Below are 15882 nucleotides of genomic sequence, written 5' to 3' on the forward strand. Positions count from 1 at the left end.
TCTATGAAAATAAAGATTGCGCTCAGTGGGAAAAACAAGGTAATCTTGTAGGCATGGTAAGCCTGAGGAAGAGACCTAAGTTGTCCTGAAAGCTTGCCTTGTAACATCATTTATTTTATTTTTGTTAGCCATTAAAAGGTATCATAACTACAAGATTATCTCGTTTTTCCCACTGAGAGCAATCTTTTTTCAACTGGCTAACATGGTACCAAACCCCTTTTTTCTTTTAACTATGTAAATTGTGAACAGGTTGAATCTTTTTTGGCCCAAAGAAGGGGCTCTCCTAAGCAGATGGACCCCCTGTATGTCGCCCATATACACAGACAACATTTCCTGTTCTGATTAATGACAGCATTGTGGGCATGAAATCTTGGTATAGATTATAGTCACTAGAATCCATGGACGTTTCCACACATCTACCACTACTCGGGTCAGGCATGCTGTGGATATTGCAATATTAGCACAACCAAATCCACACAAAGTCCATGATAACATTGCGCCTGCCAGAAATCAGAAGGGGATATGTTACTAATCTGTAACTTCAAGGGATTAACTCCTAGAAAAGGATTAAAAATCGTTTCCACATGGAAATCTGCATTAATGAGTCATTTAACACTAGAACTACTGATGGAGTCATTTTGACTCCTTTCGTTTTTTATTTCTCTTCTGTGACTACATTTTTCAGAATTCCGGCTTGAAACTCGGTGACTTTTCCTCAAATATGATGTGAAAAAAGATTTTGTGAGAATAAATAATTTTGGTGAAAAATTTGCGTGTTTTTTTCAAAATTTACCAAGAACTACTGAAGGGAGTCATTTTGACTCCCTACTATATTTTGAGGTCCTTTTGTCACTAAATGTTGCTATAAAGTTTTGTGCATAATTTTTTCACTGTCTTATTTACCCTGATGTTCATATAGATGTAGTTCAATTTACATGTCAACTTTTCACATTTTCCTTGTGTTTTACCTGCTTGTATTACTGTGTAATGCTGAACAAAATTGCTTGTTTACTCTAGGCTCTTATCTTATGCTAATGAAGGGTGGTGTTTTTCTAAGGTCCTAGCAGGAGACAGTATTCTGGATAGTAACTTTACTTTCAGTTCAGCTGAAGAGACAAAGAGAACAGACGCAGACATACGAGCTCTGAAGACTCATACAGGTATGAATTGTTATGAAATAGTTTAGCTGTCTGTCAACTGATTCAGCCCACCTACTTTTGAAGGTGGCAGAACAGTTATTATTTCTTTTAGTTTTCATTTCATTTCTATTTTTCAGCAGGGAACTATATAGAATTATGGAATTTGTGAGGAATATGGAGAGAAGACGTTTGATAAAGCCTCAGGATATTCTGGCTACTTTGCAATCCATACCGGAGGATGAATCGGAATCCGAATTGCAGGAACATGTATTTGATTCTGACAGTGATGAAGATTTCATTCCTCAGAACATATCAAGTGAATCTGAAGACTCAGAAGGAACAAATCCAGAAGGTAAGTAGTTATGTGTATTTATTTGTTCTTCCACACACTGAGTTAGGGCCTGTGCACACTACCAGAATTCTGGCTGAATAGCCATCTGGATATTCTTGCCGCAATACAGGCCGTACCTGCCCGCTCATGCCTGAAGCTCCGCTCCGAACCCCGGGCTGGAGCCGCTGTCAGGGACAGAGCAGCGCTTGCTTACGCGCGAGCACGGCTCCGTCCCAGACAGCGGCTCCAGCCCGGGGTTCGGAGCGGAGCTTCAGGTATGAAACTCCGCTCTGTACCTGAGCGGGCAGGTACGGGCCGGATTGTGGTGAGAATATCCGGTCGGATATTCCGCCGCTAATCCAGCCAGTGTGCACGGACCCTTACAAAACAAAAATTCTAAATATTCATCAACTTTTTTACAGATATTCCAAGCACATCAACTGGGGATCGGGCTCATGCAGTTATGTTGCCTCGTGACCATCCTCCTGGTCGTGGACAGAAAAAAATCAGCAAAACGTCCCAGAAATGAAAGAACAACAGATAACGATGGCGGCGAAGGTAATGCAACAACAAACACCAGAGAAGGCGAATCTGAAGGAATACTAGTTTCAGCAGATGGTATTCAATGGAAACCTGTTGAAATTGGAGAACACTTGCCTGGTAGGCGTGACAGCCAAAATATTCTTCGAGAAGCACCTGGCCCTACAGGATACGCCAGAAGAAATATCATTATCGATAGTCCTTTGAGCGCATGGCGTTTATTTTTTGATTCATATATATTGACACATATAAAGAATTGTACGCTTGCAGAAGCATGCAGGAACAATAATTTACAGTTTACTCTATCTGATGAGGAGCTAGATGCATTCATTGTGATATTCTATGCTCGTGGAATATCTGGCACGAACCGTCACTCGATTAGCAGTATTTGGTGTAATGACTGGGGAATACCGTTTTGCAAAGCGACAATGTTTAGGGACCGCTTTGTTGAAATTATGAGGTTTCTCAGATTTGATGAGAAATCTACTCGATCGGAGAGACTGCAAACGGACAAGTTTGCTCTATTTTCTACTGTGTGGGACAGGTTTATTGAAAATTGTATTGCGTGTTACAAACCTGGCCCATACATAACGGTGGATGAGCAACTTTTCCCAAGCAAAACTAGGTGTCCATTCACGCAGTACATGCCTTCCAAACCAGATAAATATGGCCACAAATATTGGCTAGCTGTTGATAAGAGGAGCAAATATCTGGCAAATGGCTTCCCTTATCTAGGCAAAGATGACACACGCCGTGCTGAGGACCGTTTAGCTGACCATGTGGTAATGAAGTTATTGGACCCGTTTTTGAAAAAAGGTCGCAATGTTACAACCGATAATTATTTTACTTCAGTAAAATTAGCTAAACAGCTAAAAAGCAAAGGAACAACCATCGTGGGAACACTGAACAAGATAAGGCGAGAAGTGCCTAAAGAAATAAAATCCATGAAAGAGGAATTGTACAACACTAAAGTGTTTAGAAATGAAGACAATTTTACACTTACAGTATATCAAGGAAAGCCCAACAAAAATGTTGTCATTTTGAGTTCCGTCCATCCAGATGTTGTTGTTGCTGCGTCTGATTCCGCTAAAAAAACTCCAGAAACGGTAAAGTTTTACAATGAAACAAAATATGGAGTAGATGTAGTGGATCAGATGGCACGAAAATATACCACACGAACATGCACAAGGAGATGGCCTGTTCATGCATTTGAAAATGCCTTAGACTTTGCGGGTATAAATGCATGGATAATATTCAAGGAGATTACCCACCAAAAAATGTCACGCAAGGCATTTTTGCAAACGCTTGTGAGAGAGTTGAGTGGTCCTTATGTCACAGATAGGGAAAAGGGTTCCACGTCCCAAGTTTCTACATGCTCAGAAGTGATGGTTCAAACAAAATTTTGCCAGATCAAAGAAAAGTGCAAGAAAAATAGATCTGTCGGAAATTGTAAGACTTGTGGTAAGTCTTTGTGTGGGCAATGTACTGCCATAAATCAAATGCAATGCCTAAAATGCGAAACACCAAATGTTTAGAAGGTGAATTCTGCGCCATATTTTCATTTTTATGCTCCTCCACCTACATTTTCTCTGCTTTTTGTTCTTCAGTTGTTGTTTATATGTGTGCACTTGAATAAAAAAAAATGTTTGAAAAACGTCTATTATAATTATTGTTATTTTCTGTAGAAAAATAAGAAAAGCAGAAAAAAAACAATCAAAAGCATTACTGTTGGATCTCACAATAATAATACATTACAAAAAATATAATTATTAATAAATAACCACAAATGAAACTCTAAAAATAAACGAAAACAAGCAAGGAGTCAAAATGACTCCTTTCAGTAGTTCTAGGCGGGGTCACGAGTCCAGTAGTCCTAGTGTTAATCCATAGCTAGCTACAGAATATAGATGATACTTACTTTGCCGCATGGAAAAGACTGGTAGGAATATTTGGTTAAGGTTTCAAAATATGAAATGAATTAAGCCATAAGAATGCTGGGACCAAGTGTGCTGCACGGACCGCAACGGCTGCTGCACGGACCGCAACGGCAGCTGCATGGACCGCAACGGCAGCTGCATGGACCGCAACGGCAGCTGCAAAGATAGCAACGGCTGCTGTATGCATTGATCTGTGTACAGACAGCTAGTCCTTAAAGCACATACAAGGTAACCCTCCAGTCATTCTCATCTACTTAACCATCCAACACCACAAGTCACTCAGGTTAATAATTTTAACTTTGGTTCCCACTTTTGTAAATCTTGACAATATTAAATTTACACGCTCCATACAGTATGGTTGGATAAGGACAGGAATATGGGACATCTGATCAAGAGCAAAAGCATCAGCCTCCTGTAACACTCATGTTATACTACCTAATTATTATCATATTGGCATTTTTTAAAGGGAGTCTGTCAGCCCCAAAATACCTTTGAAACTAACTATACAGTGATATAGGGGACTTAGCCCCCATAAAAATCATACTAGCACTGTATCTGTTACAATGCTTGAGAAACCTTGTTTTAACGCAAATGAGGGGGTTTTGTGGCACCCTTGGCATGGCCAAGAGCTCAGTGTACAGTTACACCTGCTCATTGTGCATCATGGAGACTTCCCTTGCATCTAATAGACAGTGCTTGCTTCCTAGGGCGAACTCTGCCCCGCATGTGTGCGCATGGGCAATGGTTGTGCTGGCCGCATGCACACAGTTCACTACTATAGGAAACGTCTGACCTCTGTAATAGCAAACAAACGTTTCTGTACCAAATATTAAGCTCTGTTTTTCTATTGTATCAAATACTTATTTCATGCAATAAAATGCAAATTAATTATGTAGAAATCATACAATGTGATTTTCTGGATTTTATTTTTAGATTCTGTCTCTCGCAGTTGAAGTGAACCTACGATAAAAATGACAGACCTCTCCATTCTTTGTAAATGGGAAAAAGTGCAAAATCGACAGTGTATCAAATACTTATTGTATGTATGGTGGTAAATTAGCTGCTAAAAAGTTATCATTGGGGGCAGTGGTGATAATTATCTATTCGGTGTTGCAATGAATTCAGGAGCCGCACATCCTCTTCCCTTTTCCGGAGCTGCGTGCTATACTTCTGTGTGTAGCAGTGAACGCTGTCAGAAGAGAAGCCAGGTAAGAGAATGCACCTGAGCACTGCACACGTGGCCAGCAGTGAATTATGTGCCCATGGCCGGCACAGCCAGTAGTGATCACTGACTAACAGAAGCAAGGGAAGTCCAAAATGCCAAATGTAGCGCATAATGGTGCATTGAGATCTTAGCCACTCCTAGGGTGCACAGCACAGTGGTTTAATACGTATGGGGCTGCACAGATGTGGACCTGTCAGAATGCCCACACTGACCCCTTTCTGCCACTGAAATTTGTTACAATGGGCACAAAGCGTCAGAATTGGGCCATAAAACAAAAGTTTACCTGCATTTTATAGTGTTTATATATTGTATGCCCTGCAGATCGGTCGGTGTCTATGTTCTGGGACTCCAACCAAGTACTGAAAGCAAACACTGTGCTTAAAAGGGCTGTCCAGGCCTACTCCTAGGTTAGGATGCAACACCCGACACCCCCGCCGATCAGTTGTTCCCAGTGCCAGCAGTGACCACATGTGAGTAGCTGCAGAGCTGCTCAGCAGAGCTCCATCGCCTCTATAGTGGCAGCAGTGGGGTATTGCAGATCCAGCCCTATACATTCCAATATGGGCAGATGTGCATTACCCGGCCATGGCCACCATACATGTGACAGTTGTGCAGTTCTGCAACTGATCACAAGTGGCTGCCTCTGGAACCAGGGATGGCTGATCGGCGGACGAGCTGAGTGTTGCACCAACACTGATCTGATATTGATGACCTATTCCAAGGATAGGCCATCAATATAAAAGTACTAGAAACCCCCTTTAAGTGCTCACTTCAAGAGACAGAAGTGCTGATCTTCTTCATGACAGCGGGCACAAAGTGGCGTACAGCCTCATAGTCCTTGCGTTGAGCCTGTTAACCGTTCTGCACATGTTGATGAAGTGGCTATACACTTCTCCTTCCTAAAGTGAGCACTTCACAACAGCGTTTTGAGCAATTGGTGGGATTCTTAGAATTCGGACCCCCACAGATCTGCAGGCTATACTGTATACCATATAAAACAACTCTGTAAATTGTAGGTCCCCTTAAAATGATTTGCTGCAAACATCTTGGTCCTCGCCTTGACAGTCAGTGCTTTTTAGATGTCATAATGGTGAACGAAACGTTAGGGAGATGGTTTTAATGTTCTGGCTGATCGGTGTGTATCACAGCTGTCATACCAATTCTGCTTGTAACATCTCTGATTTAATTCATCCAAAAAAAAATAACACTGCCACTAACATTATACAATTAGATGCAATTAATCTCAGACACGGGATATGCGGCACTCACCACTGACGTTATAATCTACCTCATTTCAGTGAACTAAACACGGTCACAAGATCTAACACATCCTGAGCCTCTTGTTCTATACTGGGACCATGTTTTTTTACACTGAAAAAAAAAAAAAAAAAGAATAAAATCATCATTGGTGAGTGCCGCATTTTCTACATCTACTGGCATTGATATTTCTGATATAGTGCAATGTCAATATTACCCCCAAACTACCCTGTATGAGGACAGGCTTTTACAGCTGCATCCATCAGAAGTGGTTGTGCCCTCATAGGATTATTGCGCCTTAGACCATACATGTCAAAAATCTGGCCCGTAGGGTGGTTTTATTTGGCCCGCAACACCAGAACCACCACCTCTATGTGGGGCCCATTATACTGCATAGAGGACAACGTGGTGCCCATTATTCTGCATAGAGGACCACGTGGTGCCCATTATTCTGCATAGAGGACCATGTGGTGCTCCTTAGACCATACACGTCAAACTCTGGCCCGCAGGGTGGTTTTATTTGGACCATAATAAAACCAGAACCACCACCTCTATGGTGGTGCCCATGATACTGCACGGGGGACCATGTGGCGCCCATGATACTGTATGATGGACCATGTGGTGCCCATGATTCCGTACGGTGGACCATGTGGTGCCTATTATTCTGTATACTGGTTGCCCAGTGACTTTGTCCAAGTTTTTAATTATGGCCCTCTGTGTGTTTGACATCCCTGTCTTAGACCCTTGTAAACCACCTCGCATGAACAGTAACACATTGCATGAGATCAACACTTACCTCTTCTTTTTTTTGCAGACCTTACTATAACACTATAAAGGCTCTACTTTGTAGAATTAGTGTCACTCTTTTCCAAAAACTGTGACTGATACTCTTTAAATATAGCCATAAGCTGCAGTAACTAATTATGAAAACTTTACTAGGAATTTCATAATTTATTAGGAATTTTTTTTCCTTCATTTCTGTAATAAAACTTGCTTGTAAGTGGCTTTCATAAATTGATTTTCCCCAGTCTATTTTCCTGCCTTCATCTGCAATGATATCAGAATGTACTCATTTGGAGTACAGATGATGGCAGTGAGAGTCAGCACCTGTGTCACTAACTCTGGGGATAACTTTCTGCTGGAGATTGTTCTGATAAGCACAACACTAAGAGGAGATTGGGCCAGCAGTGCACCTATCTCCTCTTAGTGTTGTGCTCACAGAACAATCTCCTGCAGTAGCTTATCCCCAGAGACACAGGAGCTGGCCCATCACTGCTATCATCTGTACTCCATAAGTGTATGTGCTGATATCAGTGCTGCCAAAGGCAGGAAAATAGACTTGGGAAAAGCAGAGGTTTGGAAGCCGCTTTCCATGCAAATGATTTAAAAAAAAAAAAAAAGCTTTTGTTACTTAATTTTTTATTCTAATTGTGTGTCTACGATATATAAAAAAGCACAATAGCAAATTTATATTTTAAGAAAGGATACGCTTTATTGTTCTCATAAGATTCAGCCTCCTTTAAAAAGGCGTCTTTGGCCTGGTCGTACTGTTTGGCATTTTTAAAGGCAACAGCTGTAAGAACAAAACATCATGTCATTATAAGTATATGCTGTACAACACAAGCAAACAGATTTACCAGAAATATGGAAGGATTCTTCCTAGAGATAGATGGGGGATGCGGGAATTCCTCATGGGCCCGGGACCTGGAGCAATCATTACCATAAAGTTATAAGATTTCACAACATCAAACCCATTTAATATGAGGCATACAGGTAGGACTAGATTAACATTTCTATCACCTGTGTTCCCGTATTAATAGGTTATGTACGTCCCAGGGGGTGACAGATTCCCTTTAACCACTGCAGTGACATGAAGATCATAGAGCCATGAGTACACAAGGCAGCAACTGGCCAGCATGCCCCGTCATTATACAGTGGCATGGAAAAGTTTGAGCACTCCGTCAAATTTACTGTTATTGTGAACAGTTAAGAAAGCTGAAGAAGAAATGATCTCTAAAAGGGCTAAAGTTAAAATATGACATATTTCCTTTGTATTTTAGGATAGATACTCACGTTACATTTAAATAACTCAAGCAGTGGGAGATCTACAGTATACATCATATAAGAAATACTGAGATTGCTCTATATACATCACATAGGAGACATTGAGGCTGCAGCATATGCATCACATAGGATACACTGGGACACATACATGTAAACCACAAAGTACATCCTGACGCAGGAAGTAATCCTTTATTCCACGCGCTGCAGTGTTCAGTAGTGTGCACACAGTGTCAGGAACAATTAAAGGGCCAGAGCACTGCAGTCCCCGGGAACCTGCCAGGATATCGGAGAAAAGAACGTCACGGCCCGTAAACCAAGGCTGTGGAGTCGGAGTCGGTGTAAACATATAATAACTTGGGTTCAGTACAGGATGTGCTGTAAATGTTTTCATAATAATTTGGGAAATGAAATGTGCTATAAATGTCTGTTCTGTTCCTGATCTAAGGGTGTAGACTTTTAGTTGAGATGATCTGTGCTGCACTTTATGTACACGCTCAGTAGTGAGGCTGGGCTGCACTTTATGTACACGCTCAGTAGTGAGGCCGGGCTGCACTTTATGTACACGCTCAGTAGTGAGGCCGGGCTGCACTTTATGTACACGCTCAGTAGTGAGGCCGGGCTGCACTTTATGTACACGCTCAGTAGTGAGGCCGGGCTGCACTTTATGTACACGCTCAGTAGTGAGGCCGGGCTGCACTTTATGTACACGCTCAGTAGTGAGGCCGGGCTGCACTTTATGTACACGCTCAGTAGTGAGGCCGGGCTGCACTTTATGTACACGCTCAGTAGTGAGGCCGGGCTGCACTTTATGTACACGCTCAGTAGTGAGGCCGGGCTGCACTTTATGTACATGCTCAATAGGGAGGCCAGGCTGCACTTTATGTACACGCTCAGTAGGGAGGCTGGGCTGTGGAGTCGGAAGTCACGGAAATTGAGGAGTCGGAGGTTTGGCTTACTGACTCCACAGCTGCTGGTGTAAACAGCCTGTGAGTTCCCCACCCCTGATCTAATGAGTACTATGCACAGGTCCTATTCTAAGTAATATGGCCTGTGCACAATACTCACTGGGGATCAGACAGTTGCTTCACAAAATGTACAGTCCAACATTCAGTGGCATCTGTCTACATCTGGTGACAGATGGGGCAGGGGAGTATGTCTGGATATCCCTTTAACAAAGCTCAAGTGGCCATGTGCTAGCAGGTGTCAGAGTGAGACGTCACTGGAAACAATATCAGACATCAAATTCTGGCTGCATAAATAATGATCCCACAACAATGGCAGCAATACATTTATAGTTACATCAACAACAACCGATGAGTAGATGTACCTCAAACCCTTTACTACCAGAGGCACCTGCTAACTTTCCACCTTGTACGACCAAAACAATGCCATCATACACTCCCAATAACTACATTATATTTGTTTCTAAGAAAAAAAAAAGACCCACAATCCTTTATTTTTAAATTAGAAAAAATACAGACATGTTTCAAACACAGACTTTCCCTGATGGCAGTGATTTACAGTGGGGAAAAAAAGCATTTAGTCAGCCACCAATTGTGCAAGTACTCCCACTTAAAAAGATGAGAGAGGCCTGTAATTGACATCATAAGTAGACCTCAACTATGTGAGACAAAATGAGAAAACAAATTCTGAAAATCATTGTCTGATTTGGAAAGAGTTTTTTTTTCTAATTTTGGTGGAAAATAAGTATTTGGTCAATTACAAACAAGCAAGATTTCTGGCTCTCACAGACCTGTAACTTCTTCTTTAAGAGGCTCCTCTGTCCTCCACTCATTACCTGTAGTTCTGGCACCTGTTTGAACTTCTTATCAGTATAAAAGACACCTGTCCGCAACCTCAAACAGTCACACTCCAAACTCCACTATGGTGAAGACCAAAGAGCTGTCGAAGGACACAAGAAACAAAATTGTAGCCCTGCACCAGGCAGGGAAAACTGAATCTGCAATAGGCAAGCAGCTTGGTGTGAAGAAATCAACTGTGGGAGCAATAATTAGAAAATGGAAGACATACAAGACCACTGATAATCTCCCTCGATCTGGGGCTCCACACAAGATCTCACCCCATGGGGTCAAACTGATCTCAAGAACGGTGAGCAAAATCCCAGAACCACACGGGGGGACCTAGTGAATGATCTGCAGAGAGCTGAAGTAAGGTTACACAGGCTACCATCAGTAACACACTATGCCGCCAGGGACTCAGATCCTGCAGTGCCAGACGTGCCCTCCTGCTTAAGCCATTACATGTACGGGCCCGTCTGAAGTTTGCTAGAGAGCATTTGGATGATCCAGAAGAGTATTGGGAGAATGTCATATGGTCAGATGAAACCAAAATAGAACTGTTTGGTAGAAACACAACTCGTCGTGTTTGGAGGAGAAAGAATGTTGAGTTGCATCCAAAGAACACCATACCTAATGTGAAGCATGGGTGTACCAAGGGACAGGGACAACTGATCCGTGTACATGAAAGAATGAATGGGGCCATGTATCGTACGATTTTGAGTGTAAATCTCCTTCCATCAGCAAGGGCATTGAAGATGAAATGTGGCTGGGTCTTTCAGCATGACAATGATCCCAAGCACACTGCCAGGGCAACGAAGGAGTGGCTTTGTAAGAAGCATTTCAAGGTCCTGGAGTGGCCTAGCCAGTCTCCAGATCTAAACCTTATAGAAAACCTTTGGAGGGAGTTGAAAGTCCGTGTTGCCCAGTGACAGCCCCAAAACATCACTGCTCTAGAGGAGATCTGCATGGAGGAATGGGCCAACATACCAGCAACAGTGTGTGCCAACCTTGTGAATACTTACAGAAAACCCTTGACCTCTGTCATTGCCAACAAAGGATACATAACAAAGTATTGAGATGAACTTTTGTAATTGACCAAATACTTATTTTCCACCAAAATTTGAAAAAAAATTTCTTTCCAAATCAGACAATGTGATTTTCAGGATTTGTTTTCTCATTGTCTCTCATAGTTGAGGTCTACCTATGATGTCAATTACAGGCCTCTCTCATCTTTTTAAGTGGGAGAACTTGCACAATTGGTGGCTGACTAAATACTTTTTTCCCCACTGTAAGTCTCTAAATCCACCATGAAATCTGACAGCTGTCACCCTGCAGCCTGGAAGAGAGACACTGGGGGCGAGATTCATTATTGGCATTGCGCCAGTATTGTGGCATGAGAAAATTCTAGAAGATTTGTGACTTTTTCCACTTTTGAGAATTGGATTTCTTAAAAACAGCACTAGAAATTAGCATAAATTGTAGGACAATTCCGCATCATTCAGCCAACAAGAGATTTCACCATTCATCAGGCATGGAAGCTGATACCAGCTGGTCAGTGGGTGTGCGGGGTATCAGATCCCCACCAGTCTGATACTGAAGACTAATTACAATCATGAAGGCCGAAAACCCCTATTAGGGTTCGTGCACATGACCATATCTTCGGTCCAAGTTTGATCTGACAAAACATCAGATTGCACTAGGACCAATGTTATTCTATGGGGCTGTGCACATGTCCAATATTTTCTCAGACAGAGTCTGTTTGAGGAAAATATTACAGCATGCACAATTTACATCCGATATTCGATTCGCACTGGGCCATGCAAGTTAGTGAGTGTGTGGAAACCATCGGACTGCACTCGGAAGATGGAGACATTTATTTCCATCTTCTCTTCCTCATCAGAGAAAATCGGATCACACTAGGATTACACTCTAATCGAAATTTGATGAAAGTGTTTTTACCATAATGAGAGAAAACACTGTTGTGTGATACCGGCCATACATTACAACTCACTGCAGTCCTGTGTGATGGGAGAGAACACTCGGAGTCAGCCATTGCTCCTCTGCTGTCACTTCGGTACATACCTGCCTTAGAATATTCTGAAGCCGCGCTATCATAGTCCGGTTTCCACTTTAAGAACCCAGTTTTCAAACTGTAACAAAATGCAAAACAGAATGACAGACTAAAAACTACACAGATGTTCCCACAGTCAGAGCAAGACAGAGAAAGCCCTGTAATTTGGCCTCCGATAATCTGATAATCCAATTCTTCCAGAACTGCAATAGAATGTGGAAGAAAGAAGGAAATGCCTCTGTGAGCAGAGTAATACTCAGAGAGCTGCACATTGGGCCTCTCCACGTACGAGAAGACACAACCATTTATTTCAGATATTTCCTAGGACTAGTCAGGCTGCGCTCACATTAGGTTTCAGCTCAACAGTCAAGAGTGTAGGATCCATGAGGAAGTCAGGAACGCAGAGTGGAAACTCCAGCACACCGGCCCCAGCAGCCACGGGAGGGCCCAGAGCACCGGCCCCAGCAGCCACGGGAGGGCCCAGAGCACCGGCCCCAGCAGCCACGGGAGGGCCCAGAGCACCGGCCCCAGCAGCCACGGGAGGGCCCAGAGCACCGGCCCCAGCAGCCACGGGAGGGCCCAGAGCACCGGCCCCAGCAGCCACGGGAGGGCCCAGAGCACCGGCCCCAGCAGCCACGGGAGGGCCCAGAGCACCGGCCCCAGCAGCCACGGGAGGGCCCAGAGCACCGGCCCCAGCAGCCACGGGAGGGCCCAGCGCACCGGCCCCAGCAGCCACGGGAGGGCCCAGCGCACCGGCCCCAGCAGCCACGGGAGGGCCCAGCGCACCGGCCCCAGCAGCCACGGGAGGGCCCAGCGCACCGGCCCCAGCAGCCACGGGAGGGCCCAGCGCACCGGCCCCAGCAGCCACGGGAGGGCCCAGAGCACTGGCCCCAGCAGCCACGGGAGGGCCCAGCACACTGGAACCAATAGTCAAGGGAGGACCCAGCACCAGTAGTCACTGGAGGACCCAGCACACCGGCCCCAGTAGTCACAGGGCAGAGGGAAGTGTCAACCAGCTTTCCTACACTCCTGAATGGCAAATCACTTATAAGGAAGGATGACGGCAGCAGTGACACATTTACCTGCAAAGCCCCTAGGGAGCAATGAGGGGGCGCTGTATCCAGCACAGCTGCCCATGAGCCCGGGGATGGCTGGATACTACAGATCATCACAGGCCATAGGTGGTAGAGTACAAGGAGGAGGAATGGCCCTGTCTCCCCACACTGGGCATGATGGCAGCAGGGGGGCACTGTGGCAGTGACAGATCAGGCAGCAGCAGCCGTCACTGTGCACACAGTCGCACCAGCCTCCTCTTACCATTTCTCCGCTTTCGCCAGATGCTCTAAAGCTTCATTGATCTTCTGAGCCGCCATGACAGCTCCGGCAATAATATCATACGTCACCGGAGGCGGAACCGGGAGAGACGGAGAACGAATGTCATGTCCTAGTGGACTACAGGACCTTAGATGACGTCATTGCCATGTGATCAGTCACGTGTTGTGAGGAGAATCAAGCTGTGAGACTGCAGCAGAGATTGTGTCATGTGTTCTCATCATAAGTGAAAGGATAAGTATACAGCATCGCCGTAAAGCTGTAATGTACAGAGAGCAGAGCTGTATATGTGTAATATACTGAGAGCAGAGCTGTATATGTGTAATATACAGAGAGCAGAGCTGTATATGTGTAATATACAGAGAGCAGAGCTGTATATGTGTATAATATACAGAGAGCAGAGCTGTATATGTGTAATATACAGAGAGCAGAGCTGTATATGTGTGTAATATACAGAGAGCAGAGCTGTATATGTGTATAATATACAGAGAGCAGAGCTGTATATGTGTATAATATACAGAGAGCAGAGCTGTATATGTGTGTAATATACAGAGAGCAGAGCTGTATATGTGTGTAATATACAGAGAGCAGAGCTGTATATGTGTAATATACAGAGAGCAGAGCTGTATATGTGTGTAATATACAGAGAGCAGAGCTGTATATGTGTAATATACAGAGAGCAGAGCTGTATATGTGTAATATACAGAGAGCAGAGCTGTATATGTGTATAATATACAGAGAGCAGAGCTGTATATGTGTGTAATATACAGAGAGCAGAGCTGTATATGTGTAATATACAGAGCAGAGCTGTATATGTGTGTAATATACAGAGAGCAGAGCTGTATATGTGTGTAATATACAGAGAGCAGAGCTGTATATGTGTAATATACAGAGAGCAGAGCTGTATATGTGTAATATACAGAGAGCAGAGCTGTATATGTGTAATATACAGAGAGCAGAGCTGTATATGTGTAATATACAGAGAGCAGAGCTGTATATGTGTAATATACAGAGAGCAGAGCTGTATATGTGTAATATACAGAGAGCAGAGCTGTATATGTGTGTAATATACAGAGAGCAGAGCTGTATATGTGTAATATACAGAGAGCAGAGCTGTATATGTGTGTAATATACAGAGAGCAGAGCTGTATATGTGTAATATACAGAGAGCAGAGCTGTATATGTGTAATATACAGAGAGCAGAGCTGTATATGTGTGTAATATACAGAGAGCAGAGCTGTATATGTGTAATATACTGAGAGCAGAGCTGTATATGTGTAATATACAGAGAGCAGAGCTGTATATGTGTAATATACAGAGCAGAGCTGTATATGTGTGTAATATACAGAGAGCAGAGCTGTATATGTGTAATATACAGAGAGCAGAGCTGTATATGTGTAATATACAGAGAGCAGAGCTGTATATGTGTAATATACAGAGAGCAGAGCTGTATATGTGTAATATACAGAGAGCAGAGCTGTATATGTGTATAATATACAGAGAGCAGAGCTGTATATGTGTGTAATATACTGAGAGCAGAGCTGTATATGTGTGTAATATACTGAGAGCAGAGCTGTATATGTGTGTAATATACTGAGAGCAGAGCTGTATATGTGTAATATACAGAGAGCAGAGCTGTATATGTGTAATATACAGAGAGCAGAGCTGTATATGTGTAATATACTGAGAGCAGAGCTGTATATGTGTAATATACTGAGAGCAGAGCTGTATATGTGTAATATACAGAGAGCAGAGCTGTATATGTGTAATATACAGAGAGCAGAGCTGTATATGTGTAATATACAGAGAGCAGAGCTGTATATGTGTATAATATACAGAGAGCAGAGCTGTATATGTGTGTAATATACAGAGAGCAGAGCTGTATATGTGTAATATACAGAGAGCAGAGCTGCATATGTGTAATATACAGAGAGCAGAGCTGTATATGTGTATAATATACAGAGAGCAGAGCTGTATATGTGTATAATATACAGAGAGCAGAGCTGTATATGTGTATAATATACAGAGAGCAGAGCTGTATATGTGTGTAATATACAGAGAGCAGAGCTGTATATGTGTAATATACAGAGAGCAGAGCTGTATATGTGTAATATACAGAGAGCAGAGCTGTATATGTGTGTAATGTACAGAGAGCAGAGCTGTATATGTGTGTAATGTACAGAGAGC

At 43.2% G+C, this 15882-nt stretch overlaps 1 protein-coding gene across 1 annotated transcript in view; it reads right to left on the reverse strand.

Annotated features, from left to right (window-relative positions):
• Positions 1 to 13858, reverse strand: part of NAPG (NSF attachment protein gamma) — a 32853-nt gene extending 18995 nt beyond the window's left edge. The window contains exons 1-4 of the mRNA XM_073679033.1: positions 13681 to 13858; positions 12375 to 12442; positions 7918 to 8002; positions 3929 to 3946 (exon numbers count right to left, since the gene is read on the reverse strand). Coding sequence (XP_073535134.1) covers positions 3929 to 3946; positions 7918 to 8002; positions 12375 to 12442; positions 13681 to 13736 — 227 coding nt within the window. The 5' untranslated portion in view covers positions 13737 to 13858. The remainder of the gene's footprint in view (positions 1 to 3928; positions 3947 to 7917; positions 8003 to 12374; positions 12443 to 13680) is intronic.
• Positions 13859 to 15882: the final 2024 nt, after the last annotated feature.

The sequence above is a fragment of the Phyllobates terribilis genome, unplaced genomic scaffold, assembly GCF_046119375.1.
Source record: "Phyllobates terribilis strain yellow unplaced genomic scaffold, ASM4611937v1 Scaffold_4__5_contigs__length_816908805, whole genome shotgun sequence".
NCBI classification, from domain to species: domain Eukaryota; kingdom Metazoa; phylum Chordata; class Amphibia; order Anura; family Dendrobatidae; genus Phyllobates; species Phyllobates terribilis.